The sequence below is a fragment of the Sturnus vulgaris genome, chromosome 5, assembly GCF_052056855.1.
Source record: "Sturnus vulgaris isolate bStuVul1 chromosome 5, bStuVul1.hap1, whole genome shotgun sequence".
NCBI lineage: Eukaryota > Metazoa > Chordata > Aves > Passeriformes > Sturnidae > Sturnus > Sturnus vulgaris.
This window is the reverse complement of record NC_142247.1, coordinates 12330944-12350484: the sequence shown is the minus strand read 5'-3', so window position 1 is coordinate 12350484 and position 19541 is coordinate 12330944. Positions and strand designations below refer to the sequence as shown.

At 41.4% G+C, this 19541-nt stretch overlaps 1 protein-coding gene across 6 annotated transcripts in view; it reads left to right on the top strand.

Moving 5' to 3' along the window:
* Positions 1-2278: 2278 nt before the first annotated feature.
* LOC148223562 (uncharacterized) overlaps positions 2279-19541 on the top strand; it is a 60421-nt gene continuing 43158 nt past the window's right edge. The window contains exons 1-6 of one of the 6 annotated variants that reach the window (XR_015803770.1): positions 2280-8821; positions 9279-9432; positions 10493-10608; positions 11917-12146; positions 12654-12811; positions 13653-15633. Coding sequence is in view for 2 of the 6 variants with exons in the window: in XM_088164857.1 (XP_088020983.1) it covers positions 6912-7019; positions 8728-8821; positions 9279-9432; positions 10493-10577 (441 nt within the window). In the remaining 4 variants the exon portion in view is untranslated. Of the gene's footprint in view, positions 8822-9278; positions 9433-10492; positions 10609-11916; positions 12147-12653; positions 12812-13652; positions 15634-19541 lie in introns of those variants that run through there. The other 5 variants (XM_088164857.1, XR_015803767.1, XR_015803768.1 and 2 more) reach the window with 5 other exon arrangements.

Below are 19541 nucleotides of genomic sequence, written 5' to 3'. Positions count from 1 at the left end.
TGTGTTGCAGGTATGACTCCCCCTCCCTGCTGGCTCCCCCACCTCCTGCTTCTATGATTCACTCTGATAAATTTGCTTCCTAATAATGCCAGTAGACTCTCGCCACAGGTGCTTCTCAATTAAAATCCACTTTGTTTAAAAACTGAAGGCTTGTTTAACTGAGCCCCTGGGGAGAGTTGTCAGATCCCAGGATAGGTGACACAAATAGATTGGTGACCCTCTGGAGCTGCATTGAAAATACCATATCCTGGGGTACCAGAGGGCAGCGTCACTCTGAAAACAAATCCGCACGTTTGAGAAACCCTGGCTGGAATCCCTGGGACTCGTCGTTTTCAGTGTGGGGCCTTTTTAATCCATCTTTTAGCATTTTGTTTTGTTCCTGCTACCCTTCTCACACCCCCTTCCCCCCAAGTACTTTCACTTTCTTTCTAGTACTGATTTAGCTATTTAGAAAATACAAAGGTAAAAGGAACATTTATTTTTTTACCAAGAACAGTCTCTCTTTTGTATTCTAAAGATATTTGCAAGAAATTAATTGGAATAGCAAAGCAGGGTGTGAAACAAATATTTGGAAAAAAGAGAAAAAGCAACTTGAAAGTGAGTGACACTTTTTCTTTTTTGTTGTTTAATTTCTTTTTACAGAGAAAGGAAAATGTCCTTTTGAGTGATCCAATCTTTTCCCTGCCTTCTTAGACATGTATTTTTAGCATTTTGAACACATGTAATGTTCTCAGATATTGCTTAGCAGAGCACTTTGAAATAACTATAGAGGGTGGATGGGATGACTCAGGGGACTGGTAATTGAATGCGGAGCCTTTTCACCTCGAAGTCCCCAGTTTGAATGGAACCCAAGTTGAGAGCGACCTCGTGGTTACCCTCAGATGGGTGTTTAGTGGCCTGTCTGAAGTGAGTTGGTGGTCTCAGTCCAGCTCTTGGCAAACAGCTGCCACATCACAGCAACCACGGCTGCAGTTAGTGCCAATTATCAGCCGGGCTGGCAGTGCTGGCAGCGAGGGGAAGGATGGAATTAGCATGTGCTGCTCCTGCTGTCAGAGGTGGTCCCTGCTGCTCTTGGAGCCCTTCAGCAGCAGCAGCAGCAGCTGGGTTTGGTGCTGTTGGCCTTGTGGGATGTGTGTTCCTGCACTCTGGGGAGATGGCAGCTTGTCCTGCTCCCAAGTGCTGAGCCGGTCCCCGTCTGGGTTTGGTTTTGCTTTGCCCTCTGCAAGTTATCAGTCCCTGGGTTCAAGGGCATCTTCATGCATGGGGATTGGACTTTCCCACACACTCTTGTCAGTCAGATTTGTCTCCTGACATCTCTGCTAACCATGCCAAAAATGAGATTCTTCACATTTGTGAGTCCAGAGAACGGAATGGAACTGGGGAAAGGGCCTGGAGTACCAGGAACAGCTGAGAGAGCTGGAGAGGCTCAGCCTGGAGGAAAGGAGGCTCAGGGAGAACCTTCTGGCTCTCCACAACTCCCTGACAGGAGGGGGCAGCCAGGGGACTTGGGCTCTGCTCCCAGGGAACAAGGGACAGGTCAAAAGGAAATGGCCCCAAGCTGTGCCAGGGGAGGTTCAGGCTGGACATCAGGAGGAATTTCTTCACTGAAAGGGTGCTCAGGCATTGGCAAGGATGGCCCAGGGAGGTGGTGGAGTCCCCATCCCTGGAGGTGTCCAAGGAATGCCTGGACATGGCACTCAGTGCTCTGGTCTGGGTGACAAGGTGGGCATCAGTCACAGGCTGGACTCAGTGACCTTGGAGGTCTTTTCCAACCTGAATGGATCTGTGAGTCTGTGATTTCAATCCATTTGTTTGATAACAGTAGTCACACTTCTGGTAACTCTCAGCTCCCAGAGTTTCTAGACAACCCCATTATTTTGCAATCCTCTTTCTGAAGTGGTTTTACATTTTATCTCTGAAGAAGTTTTTTTTTCTCTGAAGCTAAACTAAAATGTAGCCATTTTGAAAGTGTGAGGACAAAATAGATAATTCTTACCCTTTAAAATCCTTTGTAGCTGAAAAAAAATCTTGCTGGGAGTTTTAGAGTATAACCCTCACAGAGATTCTGAATGGTGCTTTAATGGATTCCAAAGCCCCCAGATGATCCCTCTGCTGGCAGTAAGATTTTGAGTTGATGCACAAATATCTGTGGCAATCTGTTTGCAAAATCATGAAAATTTTCACATGTAAAAGAAAAGTTGAAATAAATATGGTTTACAGTATTTCGAACTATAAGACAGTTCTTTCCAAAAACTCATTTTTCACACTCTCAAGTTTCATTCAAGGGAACAATGGTAACACAATTCTAATAAAAATATACTGAGTTTTTCCCCAAGTACTAAACTAAGTCCCTTAGAAACCCATTTTTTATTTTTTTGCCCCTAACTCTTAATGTTAACTGTAGTTTCTGTAAAAATAAATGTTTCCTTAAGGTATTGGCAGCCCAAATAGAGATGCTTAAACAGAATGTAACAAGAGTGAACTTATGGGGATATTTTACTTCTAATTTGAGACAAATGACAGAAGTGAATAGCACAAATAGAAACGATGTAGATTTTTAAGATTTTGATTCCTGGTATTGGTAAAACAGTAAGAAGGATTTTGTATAATAGGAGATCTAAATATTGCCTGTTGAGGAGGACAGGGATGCAACTTTTGGAATCTGTAGTTTAGGTTGAGGTAACATCCTGGTTCACACATCCAAATAACTTGTTGATTTCCTCATTTCTGGTCACTCACTGATCAGTGATTTGGTCAGGCTTCACTGGGAGGGGATGGATTTGGGCGATCTTTGCAGAATATGATTTATTTTTATCCAGCAGGAAGATACAAGGAAGCAGGTGGAAGAGAGCTGCTGGAGATGAAGAGAAGCCTGGCTCAGGGTTTTCTCTTGTCTTTTGGACAGCTCAGGAAATTAACTCTTGGAAGTGTCTACAAAAATAATCCCATGCTTGGTGTCTTGAGCAGTCCTGGAAAGAGGCAAAAATAATTGCTGCTTGCAAGTTGAGATTAGTGGGTAAAGCCAAGAAGGTGTTGTAAGTGATTGCCCTGAGTTGTGTCCCTCACTGGGAGCTGACGGTGGCAGAGTATTCCCCCTTCAAAGCTCAGGCAGGAAGGAGGGCTGTGCATAACACTGCCCTGAAAACGTGTCTTGGAGCACGTGTTCATAGTGCAAGTGCTGTAAGTCTGGAGGAGATGAAGTCTTCTAAATAATGATGCTTTTATAGAGGAGGTGATGCCTTCTTCTCACAAAGGAAGGACATGGAAAAAACTGAAGTGGAAACAGTTGGCAGGGTCACTCTGTCTTGTCTCAAGAATGCCAGGAAGGAGGCCTCCAAACAAACCCAAGCCCTGGGAGTGAGGCTATCACCATTTCTTCCTGCTAAAATCAAATTCTTGTTCAAGGGATTTCCAAATAAGGATGAGGAAGTGAGCACTGCAACCGCAAGATGACAGTGCAAGGCTGTTTAAACCAAGAACCCTTTTTCTTTCTAATTAAAATAATCCATGTCCAGCCATGAATAAAAGTGCCTCTGTAACCTGCCATGCTCCGAAATAGACTGACAGAAACATACACAAATCCTCCTGGAAAAATAAATTATGAGAAAAGCTTTAGCCGGAAACTCTAGAGTAAGAATGATTAGCAAGTTGCACTGTTGACTTAACGTGATTTTAATCGTGGGCTAGTTGTTCATCTCAAGGCTGAAAATGCCACGATGAGTCTCTTGTGCAAGCACAAGGCACTTAGAAATCACATGACAAAAGTAGCATTTGCATAATGGTAACAGTAGAAACAAACAAAAAAAAGAGAACAAGGGGCAGAATTTCCTGGCTAGTATGAATTAGCCTGAAATCAGTGGAGCTTTACTAATCCATAGCTTTGAAACCCTCCCCTTCAGTTTCCCAGTGTTACAGCAGCAACGAGCCATGGAATAGTTGTTGAGATGCTTCACTGAAGTAAAAATCAAACCACTGTGCTACTGAGGGAAAGAAGGAAAGAACAATTTTAGCATGTAAGATTGTGGCAGTGCTGTCAGGGCGGGACCAGCCTGGAGTTTGCCAGTACTTGAGCCCACTTACACTTTGTATAAACTTCTAAATATTCGGGAAACCTTTCAGTGATGTTTTGATTTCAAAAGCTATCTGGCAGCCCAAGTGTCCATACCCAACAATTAAACCAATAAATTCAGAGGCCAGTCTTTAAAGTTCAGAGCTTCAAATGCTCCCACTAGTGCATTATTCATGGGCTTGGTTTTTTCCTTTGATATCTCTCTATGGTGTGATCTATATAGCAGAAAAGAACCCACATCTGTCTGTTTACACCACCCTGGAAATTCCTGTGGGCAACCAAAAAAGTCAACCACAAATAACTGCTGGGTTACCAACAAACATAGTATCTGGAGAGCCTCCACCCACCTGCCATCAGGCAGACTTCTAAATCTCATTTGGAATGGGAAAAGTCAGATCAGGGTGGGAGGGAGAAGTAGAGGGAGAGCTGGGTGAAAAAACTAGATTGAAAGACTAACCTGAAATTTGCAGAACTAGGATTTTTGAGGTTGTTTTTTTTTTAACATGGAGTAGGTCACATCTGGGCCTTGAGCTGAGCATCATGGCATGGCACAGTGGATGTCCTTCAGTCAGATCCTTTGACTCATTGTGGGTTGGGGACTGACCCATTTGTGCTAAAAGGGTACAGGTTCTTCTGAACTGTGTCTCGAGGAAGGGTGAACAGAAAACATCCTGTAAACCATTTGGAAAATTAATGAAAGGCTCTCCAATAGCATACTGGAAAAGGTTGTGAATTCCTGTTTTGCTTGAGCCACTGGGTCATTCTCACTTTAGCTGCAGGATCTCTTTACATTGTTGTGAGTCTTATTGGAGAGAACTACAATTTCCATTGGCTTGAAAAGCTTCCCAAGGCTTCCAGTGAGGACTTCCTTACCAAGGCTTTCACTCACCAGGTGTCTTCATGTACCTGAATTAAAGCATTTGGGTTGTTCTCAAAATCAATGGAAATAGTTACATGCTTAAAAGTAGGCATCCACAAAGTTGGATCTCATCCTATGACACTTTAATTCTTGAGAAGTATGGAAAAGACTCTGATTTATTAAGCTGATCCTACACAATGCTACTTGATTTGCAGTGTTCAGAGAGCTTTAATTGTTATTTGCCTCCCACTAATATTCAATTACTCAGATGTTTCACTTTAACTTTATTTATGACTAAAAAAATAAAGCCATGGTGGAGATGGTATGAGAATTTCATTGTCCATAAATAGCTTTTCAGTCAGGTGTTAAATCTATTTCTGAGGCTTTAATTCTTGGTGAGGTAATTTCTCCCCAGTGAAGATCATCTCATATGCTGGAGTATACCACACTGATGTTGACTTGCCTGCTTAGAAGTTTGTTAATCTTACAGCTTTTATTTCCTGAATCTGGGGAACAGTGTTTCCCCTTCCAGTTGTGTTCAGTTTTCTGAGAAAGGGGTCCCTTTTTGACTTGTCCCAACTTTCTCCCTTGTTCTGTTTATCCTTTCTGTAGAAGATGGCCACAATTCCTCCATTTCGTGCAAATTAGAGGTAGTGCTAGGGTCCCTGGCAAGTTCCCAATACAGGTCTCAGATGACTTAAATGCTTCCCATGGGTACATTGACACATTATTAAGCAATTACATTCTCTTGTGGCAGTCATCTGTGGAATAAGTAAACTGCCTCTCTGAGCCCCACAGTGATATCATGCACCATAAATGCATGCTTGGCCTCCATTGTGTCAACAATCCCTCACGTTCTCAAAGGCAGAAATGCGAGTATAATTCTCAAACTACACTGACTAATAAACAGGTTAGTTTTATTACTTGTTTCTACCATGAAGGGCAAGATTAAATTTAATTTATAAGGCTACCATAAAAAGGAGAAGGCATATGGGTAAGCATAAAATGATTATTTGTTTATTCACTGTAAATTTATTAATTTGGGGTTTGGTGAGCAAAAAGGGAGGCCAGCAGAAGAGTGACTTGCATTTCGATTTTTTTTTTTTCTTCTGGCTAGGGGAAGAAAGGATCTTCTAGGTCATGAAGATAATTTTCTCATCAATAACTTCGGCAAGACTGTGATATACATTACTGATCATTCCCAGATCTGCGTGGACAAGCAGAATATTTATGCAACAAGATGTCAAGTAACACTCTCCTGAAAATTAGGAGATCTTTGATTGCACTGTGTAGTATAAAGTTAACGGTGTAATGAGTGTTTTTTTTCTCCTCCCTTTAAAAAACTTGTGCCTAAATGTTTTGTAAAACTTTGAAAACTCCCAAGGACAGAGTGTAACTGAAAAGGTGACATGACTGCTTGTGTACTCATTAATAGCATATGCTAGCTATCATTAATGAGATAGCCTGTGCTTTGGTGCTTTCTTCAGCCTTGGTGTCATTCAGTGATGTGTGGCTGAGGCTGGTCACTCAGCCCAGCACATGGGGAGTGTGGGGTCCCAGCACACACAGCTGGGGCATGTCCAGCTCTCACCCACCAGCACCCCCGAGTCCTTCACCAAGGGCTGCTATGGATGACAGTCCTCAGCTGAGTTTTATGGCCACCAGGTGTGTTGAGACCTCTGAAAGAGACAAGTCCAGCACTCCTGCCTGAATCACCCTGAAGGTGGATGTGGCAGCACAGGGTGTCCTACACGAGGCCAGTCAGGTTGTTTCCCGTGGATCTTTGTTGTGGCTGGGGACAGAGCACAGATCCCAGTGTGCTTTTCAGGGTTGTACAGTATTATTCAGTCTGGTTGAATGACTACCCTCTGCTTTGTCATCAGAGAATATTTATGACCATCGAAGGAAGGCTGAGTTCCTGGAGACGGGATAACGCATGGCTTTCTGCTGCCAGACAGAGAGTTCCTTTCCGTGGTCACACCAATGTTTTTTCATACTCCCACGGACACCACAACTTTTTTGGATAAGGAAGAAGATGATGGAACACAGATGAGGGAAAGAAATGGCCTCAGAGAACTTGGATACGTGGGGGTATTTTTACCCTTTGGGGTTTTTTCTTCCTGAATTTCAATGAGTGACTTATTGGAAACTTCTTTGGGTTTGAAGTGTTTTTTTTCTTGTTCCACACACGAAACTGTTTTGGGTTGTTTTGTTTGTCTTTGTTTATAATGCAGCTGAGATAGGGTGACTTGATATTTTTAAAATAGAAAACTGATGCCTTCTGAGGGAATAGGGGGAAGAGAGGAGGACTTTACTAGCTGGAAACATGGGTCATACCAAGGACAACTTGTTACTGTGAAGGTTATGCTGGACATGGGGGGCAGGATTTGGCAAAAGCTGGTATAGAGGCAAGAGTAGTGCTGCTTTTTCATGGGTGCCAAATCCACTGCTGGTTCCCCAAATGCCAGATCCCAAGAGTGCCTGTGCCGCAGCCACATATGTCATTTTAAAGTAAATCTCTTTCTTTTAAAGAAAATTCTAGATTAAACTTTTCCAACCCATGGCATTAGAAACTACCAGGCACTGAATGTCAAGCAGGTGCCTTCAATTTCACTCACTGACATCCTGCTATCCCCTATCACTCCATGAGCATAAACCTAAAACAAAAAAATACTGTCTTATTGGTGAGGTAAATGAATGGGATTACAGATCCAGTTTTTGAGTTGCTAAAATGCAGGACCCTCACAGAAAATGCTCAGCATTATGTCCCTTCTCGTTTTGATCATTGCCAAAGCCTAAAAGGCACTGGGAGTTTAGGAGCATCTTCTGGAGCCTGTTACATGCTGGAGGCTGCCCAGCACACCCTGAAGTGACAGCAGGTTTTCAGAGGAAGAAATTGTCAGCGAGTTGTCCAATGTGTTGTGGAACAGGAGTATAATGTGTCAATGACAGAGTGTCTTCCAGGGATTACCAGTCAAACAAACAGCATGAGTCTCCACAAGAGGCCTCTCCACTCAATGCCTATTGGGAAAAGCACAGTGCTGGTTTTCATGTTGTGAATTAAATTAATGAATAGTATAAGGTATTCTGCTTTTTCAAAACCATCACCCTTGGGATAACTTAACAGTTTGAAATTATTATTTCCTTGTCATTTCTATGTCTATATTAAAAATAGTGTGCACATGCCAATATGGCAAATACTCAGTGTAGGGTAAGTCTCTTTGATGGTAATCCTCTTTCCCTTCTCTGCTGTCACTGCTATTCCAAAGCTTCTGGAGTTTGCCATGGGAACTATTCCAACTGGAGACAGGAATTAGAAATTAATGAAATAAATTCTGTTGTTCTGAACTTTCTGAATAACAGGTTTGCACTGGTGCTGATGGGTTCAAACACAAATTTGGATATGCTTTGCTGGCTCCTGCAGGTGGACTGAGAGAGAGGGAGAAGGTGGCTTTGGTTTTACATATCTGTTATCACCTAATTTTGATTTTGTTGTTCTGAGGTACTTGAGGTTTCATATATTTTGAGAAGTTTAGCAAAGGTACACTTTGTGCAGATGCACTTCAAACTTCAGCAGATGAGCACCAGGAAATAATGTTGGACAGGGCACGGTTACAGTCATCCTTTCCACCACTTCCTCTCAGACTGATATAAACAGATACTTGTTTTTATGTCCTTTCCCTTGGGAAAGGGAGAGCTCTGAGCTCAAGTGATCAATATGTGGCTTTTCCGTGGTTACTTGGGAAACTTCATCCCTGAAATCTTTTTTAATCACAAGTTATCTTGCATTCTTTGACAGGATACAGCTTTTTGTTTTTCATCTACTGTAAATTATAGAATCTGGCTAATAGGAACAAATCTGGATGAGTTGGTTTATGCAACAGTAAAAACAGGTATGTGTGTTTGTGAAAACTAAGGAGTTTTAAAAAGGGAAATAATTGATGTTTTTAATATAGTGATTAATTTTAGATTTTAAATGTTCTTTAGACTTCCATATTCATTTACTGCTCCTTGCAAACATTTTTCTTGTTTTATTTTTTCCTTCAGCATTTTTAGCCTGTTTATGGAAGCTGGATTTGATGGCTTCTGGCACACCATGATTTCACTTAGGAAGGCCCTGAGTGAGGCAGTCCTGTGTGAACATGAGGTGCAGTGCCTATTTTGTGATGATCAGTGCCAAGATATGCTGGTGTGCAATTCCTAGATTGTATTTCTGATTGTGTTGCAGCTCTGGACAAATCACATCTGGGAGGTTTTGGAGGGCACACATCTGGTGTTTATTTCCCACTGACACACAGTAACATGAGTGGTTAACAGCCAGTTGTATTTTTCTAAATCCCTTCCATACAGGCTTTCAGTTTCCATGTTCTCTGTTATCCCAAATAAAAGGTGAAGGCTTTGGGGTTATCTTCTCTGGGACTGAAGCTCTGCAAAAATACACTTGTAAAGGTCCTGCCAAGAGCAGCAGCAGCTCATTCCTACAGCTGGAGCTGCTGGGCACCAGGTGAGCCTCCCAGACTGGGTGTGAAAGGGGTTCCTGACCCACAGCTTCCCTCTAGACACTCATGGATGGGTGACACTTTGCACACCATGCTGCCAGATTTGCAGGTTTCACAAATAAATTGTGAAGCAGATTGTTTAGAGGGCTGGGAGGAGCTGGGAGTTCTGTGGGGTTGTGTTCATAGGATGGAAGAGAGATGGGATGACAGTGCTGTGTGCCTGGGAGCTGTGCTGGGAGATGCTCCTAGACCTTCCCCCAGGACTTGTGAGGCCAAACATGGGGGTTGTTGGAGGTGAGAGCTGCTGTTTTCTGCTGGTATTGAGTGCAATTTTCACAAAGGCAGGTGAAGGCAAACACTATTACAGGTACAAAATAATAGCTCTAGTCAAAAGGCACAATAGCCTTGTGGTGCACACAATGGAGAGGAATTGGGAGTTCTTGGATCAGTTTTTGACTGCCACAGACCTCCTGTGTTACTTTCAGGCAGTCACTTAATCTCTGCATCCACCATCTGTGAAGCAGCCAGGCTTGGAACAGTTTGTGTCTCTGGAAGCATGTATCTAATTCAGCTGTTATTATCAAAGTTAAATATTAAAGAACTGTTGTGTTATCATAGGATAAAACCATTCCACACGTTTTCACTGTGAACTTTGTTCTTTTGCTATTACATTGTTTTTCAGGGAAAACAATGTTTTCACTGCATGAAAGTAAGCTAGGCAGAAATTCATGATGTGTCTTGTGCGAGCTAGACTTGTAGATTTGATGTCTGACACTAGAACAAGAGGTGCATGTTAAATGCTACTAGGAAGACTTCATTGATTGTTCAATAAAATGAAGCACGAGTCTGGGTATTAGAAGGAAACAAATAATATAAGACTTTGTAGAGATCAGCCTTCCAAAGCTGTTTGGAAAGTTCCATAACTTGTTTCTTACTGTAGGCACTCCTCATCCCCTTGGTGACAAGGCATGCTGCTCTGAATTTGTTGTTCAAACTTCCATTAATATTCTTTGTCAGATAAGGAAATAACTTAGATAAGATCAATTTTCAAACATGTTTCTTCAGGAAGGAACTAAAGAGCAGTCCTGAAAAATATCTACTGGAATGGAAATTTTCTGATCTTCGGGAAAATAAAGGAACTGCTGTGTGAGAGGAAAAATGTCAATACACTTGGAGGACAGGTGAGTTTGTTTGCCAGACTATGAAACCTTCAAGTCTGTCTTTGAAAGTGCATGGTCAGTTTATGAGGAGGTGCTTTCAGTTCTAGGAAGCACTGGTAAATGTCAAAGCAATGTGCATTCTTCAATAATGGAACACGGGAGCTTCCTGGGACAACTGGCAACTTGTCCATGTGGGGGAGATGATGAATGGAAACTTTTGAGAAGTTCAGGTTGGGCTTAATTGTGTTTTTCAGTATTCATTGATTCTATGCAAGGTGGTAATTACCTACCTGAAGTCTGGAGTAGTGTAACTCCCCAGCAGACATTTACAGCACTGTCCCATACACCCAAATTGGCAGGGATTTGGGACACGTGGGGCCATCCATGTGCTGTTCAAAACCAGCAGTTCCCCCATTCTCTCCCTGCAGTTTCTAGCTGATGAGAAATTTTACAGCATAAAGGCAGCTTCTGAGGGCTGGAACCCTGAGAGCCACATCTTTTTTCATCCCTCCAGCCCTAAGCAGAGTGTAATAATGACCCAAGGGTTTTTACAGAATTTCAGATATTTCACCTGTGTTGTGTCTGCATTGTCACATGCACTGATTTGTCATCCCTGAAACATTTCTACTGCCCTGTTAAGCATCTTGTCTCAACTATCTCAATTGGCTCTCTAGAATTTTTTTGGGATTAAGTATTAATTAGAAAAAAAGAATCACGTTGGTTTGTTTTTTTTCCATTGTGTATTTAAAATGATTCACAGACTATTTCGGATTGGTTGTGGACAACTTCAGAACAATGTTTTGAACAACTTTTGCTCCAAGATCTGTAAGGCAGACCACTTTCCAAAAGCTCTCAAAAGTGTGCCTGGAGCCTCCAAATCAGGAAAGCATTCAGTTGGAAAACATTTTACCTTTAGTGGAAAAATAATCACCCATATTCTTTGGATGGCTCTCTGTAATGCAGTAACTGTTACAAACCTCGAAACCAGAGAGCTACTCCAGCTCCTGAAGCAGCTGCATCTCTGCCTATTTGTGCTCTTGGATGGTTTGATGCAGCTGTCAGAGAGCAGAGCTTTGCTCTGAGGCACCTCCATATCCCTGCCTCGTCTGCTGGGGCAGGTGGGGCTGGGGATGTCTCTAACCTAGCCTGAGTTAGTCGTGTTCTTTACTGAAGTAGCATCTTCAACAACATCTGCTGTGTTCCTTCTGCTGGCAGAGGTTGTAGTTTGTGTTACTGGGGTTAAATCAGCACATCTGGCTATGGCTTGTATCATTCTGTGTAAACTTGAGTATTTGGAGTCTAAAATGCTTGGGATGTCTTTTCTTTCAGTGAAATTGTCAGGAAGAAAATACTGTTTAAAAGGAGGCATAACTTGAATTTGAGGCTTCAGCTGAGGTGTGCTGCACTGCAGGTTTCCATGTGGAGTTGCACAGCTGTGGACTTTCAGCCACACAGAGCCCTGCAACAAGAGGCACTGAGACCTCTCCTGCAGGAATCCCATTCCAGGAGAAGCTTGGTTTGTGCAGGAACCTCCCAAAGAAGCAGCAAAGGCACTGCTTGTAAGGATCTGCTAGACTTTATATGGCAGTAGTGTAATAGGCTTTGGAAATACGTATTACAATGGATCATATGTGATCTAGCAGATCCTTTCTACCTGTTCTCCCTTTTACATGTGCTGAATCTTAAATACCACATGACACTTAATCCACACTATCAGGCAGAAAGCTTCATTTTAAATTACTCATTTGAAGATCAAACAATTTTTGTGCCTGATAGTGTCTCCTGTGAAAGGTCACGGAATAATTTAATTAAAAAGCTAAAGCAAAGCACTAATAATACCTGATATCTCACCAAACCCACAGTCGTCTCCCCTGCAGCTGTTGGATTTGCAAAAAAAAAAAATTAAAGCCATAGAATAACGGATTAAGGATGCTTTCCAGCCTGAAAGTTTTAGGTAATACACTACCAAAATATGATTCTTAATAGGAATATCTTGAGGAGCATCATAATTTAGAAACTTAGCCAGCAAGCATTAGACTAATCTATTTTTGTTGTTATCGTTGCAGGCTGGCAGCACTTCTCTCCAGATGTACCATTTGGCACATTAAGCAATTCTTTTCTTAGAAGGGGAACCTATGGTTTTGCCATGTAATGCAAAACACCAATGGAATCACTACATAAGCAAAATGCCAGTAATGGTACAGTGGTCCAGCCACAAACACTGGTATGTTAATTTTGTTTTATTTTTCCTAGTGTGTCATCTGTAGTACTGTATTTTGTATCAGGACCATGGCTGGACTGTTTAGTATCAGATTTTAAAGTGTGTTTTCAGCAAGAGATTTAAGCTAGGAAACTAATGGTTGGGAGGTTTTTTCCTACTTAATATGGATGTAACTATAATTTTAGCTTGATTTCTGAGACCAGGCCAAATTTTCCCCTCAATTATAGCTGTTCTGTCATTCAGCTGTATGCATCCACTTTTGATAATGGTACTGAAATACATTGGAAAGCAAGTAGTTTACACTAAGGCTGTGGCTTATATATGCCATGGCTTCCTGAGACTAGCTAAGACTAAGACTAGACAGCTGAAAAAGTTTTTTCAATTCATTTGCAAGAAGATTAGTTAAATTACAGCATGTGCATTTTCTTTGTGGAAAGCAGTGCCTGGCTTTTCCATCTTCTGTGCTACCTTTGTTCTCTAATGGATCATCCATCCCCAGTCCTTGCAAAGGCAGCAGCAGGGCCCTCTCAGCTGGGGCTCCTCTCGAGGCTGAGCAGCCCCAGCTCCCTCAGCCTTTCCTCATAAGAGAGATGCTCCAGGCCCTAAATCATCCCTGTTACCCTCCACTGGACCTGCTCCAGGGGCTCCAGGTCTTTCCTGTCCTGAGGAGCCCTGAGCTGTCCTGGCTGTGCTTGAAGTAATAAGTTCCCCAGCTGCTTCTTGTAAGGGCCTGAGAACTGGGAAGGTTTCTACAGATAATAATTTAGAGACTTGGGATGGTAAGAAAGGATTTTTCACCTTGCACAAATGATAACAACATTGTTGTAATTCCCTTGTCTTGCAGGTGAAGGACAGAGAAAGGATGTTCCTGACATCCCTCTGTCCACTGACTCTTTATGTGTGTTACAGAGTTTCTTCCCATCAACAGACCCACCCTTTCCCCTGTCTGAAGCTTCCTATGGGATGAGCAGCAGGACAACTGCTTTCCTCCTAGCCTTGTGGCCAAGGGAGGCAGAGGAGACTGGCCAGGCAAATGGCACGTGTTTCCTGGGCAGGGCTGGTCTTTGCACCTGGGAAAGGCTGTCAGCTTGGGGAGAGAGCTGTGACACTGCCCTGCCTGACCCCCAGCTTGGGTTCTTGGCATTTTTCTGTTTGTTACAACAATATCCTGTAATTCAAGCTTTGTGTAAATGTGGTCATACTCTGCTCAGCAGAGTTTCAGTAGACAGCAGGTTTCTTACTAGTTAATATGACAGGTGTTTAGTTTTTTCCTGCCACTTACCAGAAACCTCACCTTTATTCCTCCCATGTTAAATGAGTCAATTCTGGCTTTTGCCTGTCCATGCAGTCAGAAAATGATACTTTCTGATTATTCTCCCTCTGCCAAAAAGCAATGGAAAAGCAACAGTAAAAAAAAAAAAAGAGTCATTTCTCCCCAAGTTTCTATTTAAATGGGGTTGTATGGCCTTTCAGTTTGATTAACTCTGTAATTAATAATGACCAGGTGAGGCAGGAAGTTATTTTTCTTTGGGTTTTTTTCTGTCCCATGAATGCTGGGAAAGAATGCAAGGAAGGCACTTAATTGTGAGAACACTTTCCTTCTCCTATTGGTACAATTCCTAAAATCTGGCCGTGTTTTAAACCCCTGTGAAGAGCAAAATTTCATTATTTCTCCACTAGAGGATTTCTGCAAAGAAGCTAATCCTTGGTCCTGCTCGGCCACAGGAGGGAAAAGGACAGTGTTAATGCTGTGCCCTGTTTAGTTTTTTTCTATTTTCTTTTTTTTTTTCTTTCTCTTTGAAGCAAACGACCCAGAGCAGAACATGGTTGTGAAGGTTTGCAGTTACCCTTGGAGCTGAAGTGGAGAGAGCCATTGCAGTTGTGCTGTGAGCTTGACCATGTGGATCGAGCATTGAGGGGAAAGGGGATGCAAATTCAAGATAAACTACTATTTAAAAAGTTACTAGCTAGATGTTTCAATGTGTATTTAGTCTTTTCCCACTCCTATTTGTATTGCAGGAAGTGATCTTCTGCTACGTGTGGGGTGCCTGGGCTGGGGGCACTGAGGTAGACTAAGAGATTACCATGAGACTTTTTCTTCTTTAAGGCAAATATGTTGAAGTTTGAATTGGTGTGTAAATGTAACTCGCAGCACTGGCACTGCTTTGCTCAGCAGTGAGTTATGATTAGGAGTCCACGAAAGAAATGTGGATTAGGCAATCAACCTGTGTAAGGCTTTTCCCTGTGGCACACCATGTTTGCTCTTCATGTTTGCTGTATTTTCATAAAACAGCATTTTCGTATGTATTTTCATAACTCCTCATGTTTGCTGTATTTTCATAATAACTGAACTTAACATATTCTCCATTCCAAAGTTCATTCCATTTCTTAGTACTTTTCGGTTAGAGGTGGCTTTTCACACCTGGCTGTCATCCAAATTGCATGTTGAAGGCATTTTTGAGGAAACTTGAAGTTTTAGAGTGTTAATAAAGTGCTGCCTGCTAAAATAAAGTCAGATTGGTTCAATGTTAATGTAAAAGAGTAGGTAAAAGGTAAACACTGAAATGTCAAAACAAATACAGATAATTTTAAAATATCACCCTGTGCTCAAGGTATGTTGGTGAAATGTCATGATTTATTTTATTATTTTTCACTTAAAAATCATGCACTGCCATGTGCTGAGTATGCCATGCTGCCCATCTACTGCTGCTGTTCATGTGTTAGAGGATTCTTCTGTAGTTACACAAAATCTTCCTCGAACCTGCATCTCAAGAATGCCTACAGTTTTGTCTACAGCTTGTTGCAGGTACTTTTACAAAGCTGCTTTTTGTCTCTATGTGCCTTTTGTCTTTTTATTGTCTGCCTGAATCTCTATCTTCTCTTGACCTCTTTGTCTGGGAGTTCTCTGAGGCAAGAGCCTCATACAGCACCTAGATCCTTACCCCTAATAATGCTCATTCTCTATACATCCAACAGCACATATTTTTTCCTAAAAGAAGAGGGAGTCCTTTCCTTAAGAGAGGAGTTAAGTTGATATTTTATGAGATCAGTCCTTTAGCTTAGTTATTTTCTTGGTATGTTATTAGAGCTTTGGCATCAAAGCAGTGCTCCCTTTACATGATCTTTCACCTAGAAAGGAGTGTCAAGCTCATTGGTAGGACACATCTGCAGGCTGTCCCCTTTTCCTCACACCTGTACACATGTCTTTGTCCAAAAACCTTGAGTTTCTTGCACCATGTGCAAATGCAGTTGTTGTGGGCTTGTTCTCCTGACTTCTGTGGCAGTATGATAGGCCATGTTGTGGAGACTGAGAGGAGAATGATTCTGGTGCTGATTCCTGACCCACTGAGATCCAGTGGGTACATTTCCATTTGATTGACATGATCCACTGACAGGTATTATGGTGGAATGCCATTGCTTTCCAGGAAACAGGAGGAAGGAGAAGAGAAAGACTTGGAGGAGTGGTTGGACTCAAGGGTCATAAGGGTTTTTTCCAACATAAATGGTTCTCTGTAGTGAAACCTTGAAAGGCTTTCCATGTATTAGCAAAGAAACTGGGTTCCAATACCACCAAGACAACCTTTACCACTTTTTTCAAGATGTCTCAAAGCACTTGTAAAATTCAACTTCACATCAGTTTTAATGTGCTTTTATACTATAGACTTCACTTTAAGTCAAAAGCAACTCCTGGGTGAAGTTGGATTTGATGTAAAGAATAGCATTATGTCATCACATAGGAAGGTGCTGCTTAGCCACCAAAATATATTTAAAATACTTTTCTGAGTAGATTTGTTGCTAATTATACTATATGAATTTAAGAGTGGAAACTTGGTTTCTCCATCATCATGGCTTATATATCTAACATTTTGTACTGAGCTTTGGAGTGCAGCTAAAGTGCAGCTCTCCCTGGAAATCTGTTTTTGATCTTAACCCCATTTTCTAGTTAAACATTTCAAATGAAATACACTGAGCAAGAAAAAGAGGACTACTTTGTTTGGTGTATTCTATAGACAGAAGATTGCCTGAGGACTTCCTTATTGACTGTACCTTATCTTGCTGTGTATCCAGTAATAGATCAAGCTGGAGTGTAGGTACCTCAAGTTCTGTTTAATTTTCCTTTTAGTTTAGTTTTCCTTTTTTTTTTTTTTTCATCTCAAACTACATGGATTAGAGCTATAAAGATGTTGGTCTAAGTCACAAGAGTTTTGGAGACCGGAAATACTTGATTTCAGTAGTTGAATTTAAAGTTATCTGAAGGTAAATATCTCTTATCTAGACGGTGTGTAAATTGTGTATTCATCTGATTTCCTTTCCTTACTGGTTATCATTTTCCTTTGGTGAGTGGTTCGTTTGGCTTCCTAAGCAGAACTAGACAAACTCCTAAATCACTCTGTGCTTTCAGTGAGCTGTGTCACCTTTCTTTTTTATTTTCTTTAATCATTCTTTTCATGCTTCCGGAACAATTGAGCTGAAGTATTGTGAAAGATTTCCTGTCATCTTCTGTGTGCCTGTCTCAAACTTCATGCCTTAAAATTCAGTGTGTTTGATATTCAGCTACATCTCTCTAATACTGCATGCATGGGAGGGTTGGGATTTCTAACATGACTGCAAACATTACCTTTCCAATGGTACGTTGTGTTGGATTAAAAGGTGCAAACACTGGAATTGTGAATACTGGAGTTACGTGCCCTTACCAGTCTGGGGACCTGTAACCTGCTGCTGGAAATTCTTGTTCAGGTTTCCAAAGATAATACCTTGCTGGAATTCTCTGATAAATGACTATCGTACGTTGCAAATTGTGTAGAGCCCAAAGCTGACAAAATTCCAATGATAGTCCCAGTTTTCAAAAAGGATGTGTGTGATGGATACTGTAATTGCATGGGCTTGTTTGCAAGTACCAAAGGTGGATATTTGTTCTAATACCAAGTAATTATAGGAATGAATGCCATTAATATATTAGTTAATTCAATGCTTTCTACTCTGAGAAGTAATTTTGAAAAAAAATCACCTTTCCTCCATACCGTTATCTCTTCATAACACACCATTATCAGCAAATACCTGATAATATATCCCTATATGCTTGCTGTTGCTAAAGAAATTAATATTTATACTTTTATGTAATGCTGAAAGCATTGCCAGAGTGTATGGCTGTCTCAGTTTTTGAATATGTCTTGGCATTTTTAACTATTATGCTACTGTGGATGCAAATGCTGCCTTTAACTTAGCATTGCTCTGCCTTATGGGAAACAGGGAGTTTCCCTATTTGAGTTGAAAGCAGGGTTTGATTCCTGGAATTTTTGTTCCCACTGGTGCCATGTAGGCAAAATGAAAACCAGCTTGACTCCTGTCAGTGTCCAGGCGAACTTTTCTCAGCTTGGCAAAACAGGTACTGTGTTGCACAACAGATTGGTATGAGGAAGGATTGATGCACTAAAGTCCCTAGGTTGACTGTATACTTTATGGTCATACAATTAAAAATGATTTAAAAAAAAAAAAAAGAATATTCTCCCAGAAGAACTAACTGGATCTTCTCACAATCCCTACCTGGTCTCTGCATGTGCATACCTGATGGTTCTGCATTTATCTCAGCAAGTTCTGCATGGGAACACTTGTTTCATCACAACTCGTAATGTCCTTACAGAGCTATTAAATTAAGAGGCTGGCATGTCCTCCTTTGAATACACAAGTGAGAGATGGAGGAAGGAGGTGGAAGTTTGGTACCATCCACATACATCTCAAATAATTTAAAAGCAAAAGTTGTAGGGATTATAGCAGCAGAGAATGTAGGTACAGTCTTGAAGTCACGTGAAAATGCCACTGTTTTATAGATCTCTCTTAAAACTCTGACCATGCTGATATATTAATTTACCAGCTGAGAAGCTTTGAAAAACCTCAATTTCCATGTCAGCTAAATAAAAAAATGGGGTTTGTCCTCTGGTTCTATGGCCTTTTGTACCATTTTTTATACATGATGTTAGGGATGGTCTCCACTGCTGCATGACCTTCCTGAGTAGGAATATTGATACACTTCCAGTTAGGCTGAGGTGGTGATTCACTCTTTGGTGGCATTTGTGCAGTCTCCCCTGCCAAAGTTGTGCAGCTGCTTTGTATTTCATCTCAGGAGTAGCGTTTCCTTGAAACCAGTCTTCAGGAATCCAGTGTATAACTTGGAGAGGGGGAGGGCATCCTCAATTTCATTAAAATTACATCCAGGACTTCTGTGGAGGAAAAGGCTTGGAGAAAGGGAAGAAGCCAGCATGCTATTAATGAAAACATTAGATTCCTTGCAGAACACCACTTCCCTTGCAAGGCAAACCCCAAAAAGAGGAAGAAGTCATTCTTGGGTTTCTGATTTCTGTGGCCCTTTGAGCTGATTTGCAGCAGTGAGAAAAGGTGCCAATATATTTGTATTGTTTGGCAGAGAAAAGATTACCTTGTAACTCATCTTGTCTGGCTATGGCCTGGCACTGGATCATGACCAGGTTGATGGCAGCCTGACAGTTTTAAAAGGATATGTTGGCATTTTATGAAAAGGGAAGTTATTACACTTGAAAGGAAGTAAAAACAAAACCAGAAAACCTACACTTGTCAGTTTTATGGCAGAAAGGCTGTAAAAATTCTGGCATGTTACTTCAGCCAATCCCTGCAACAAATTAGTGAACTAAATTGATTACAAAATCAAAGATGGATTTACATAAGCATTTGTGTTTTAGTTACCCTGCTCTTACAGTGT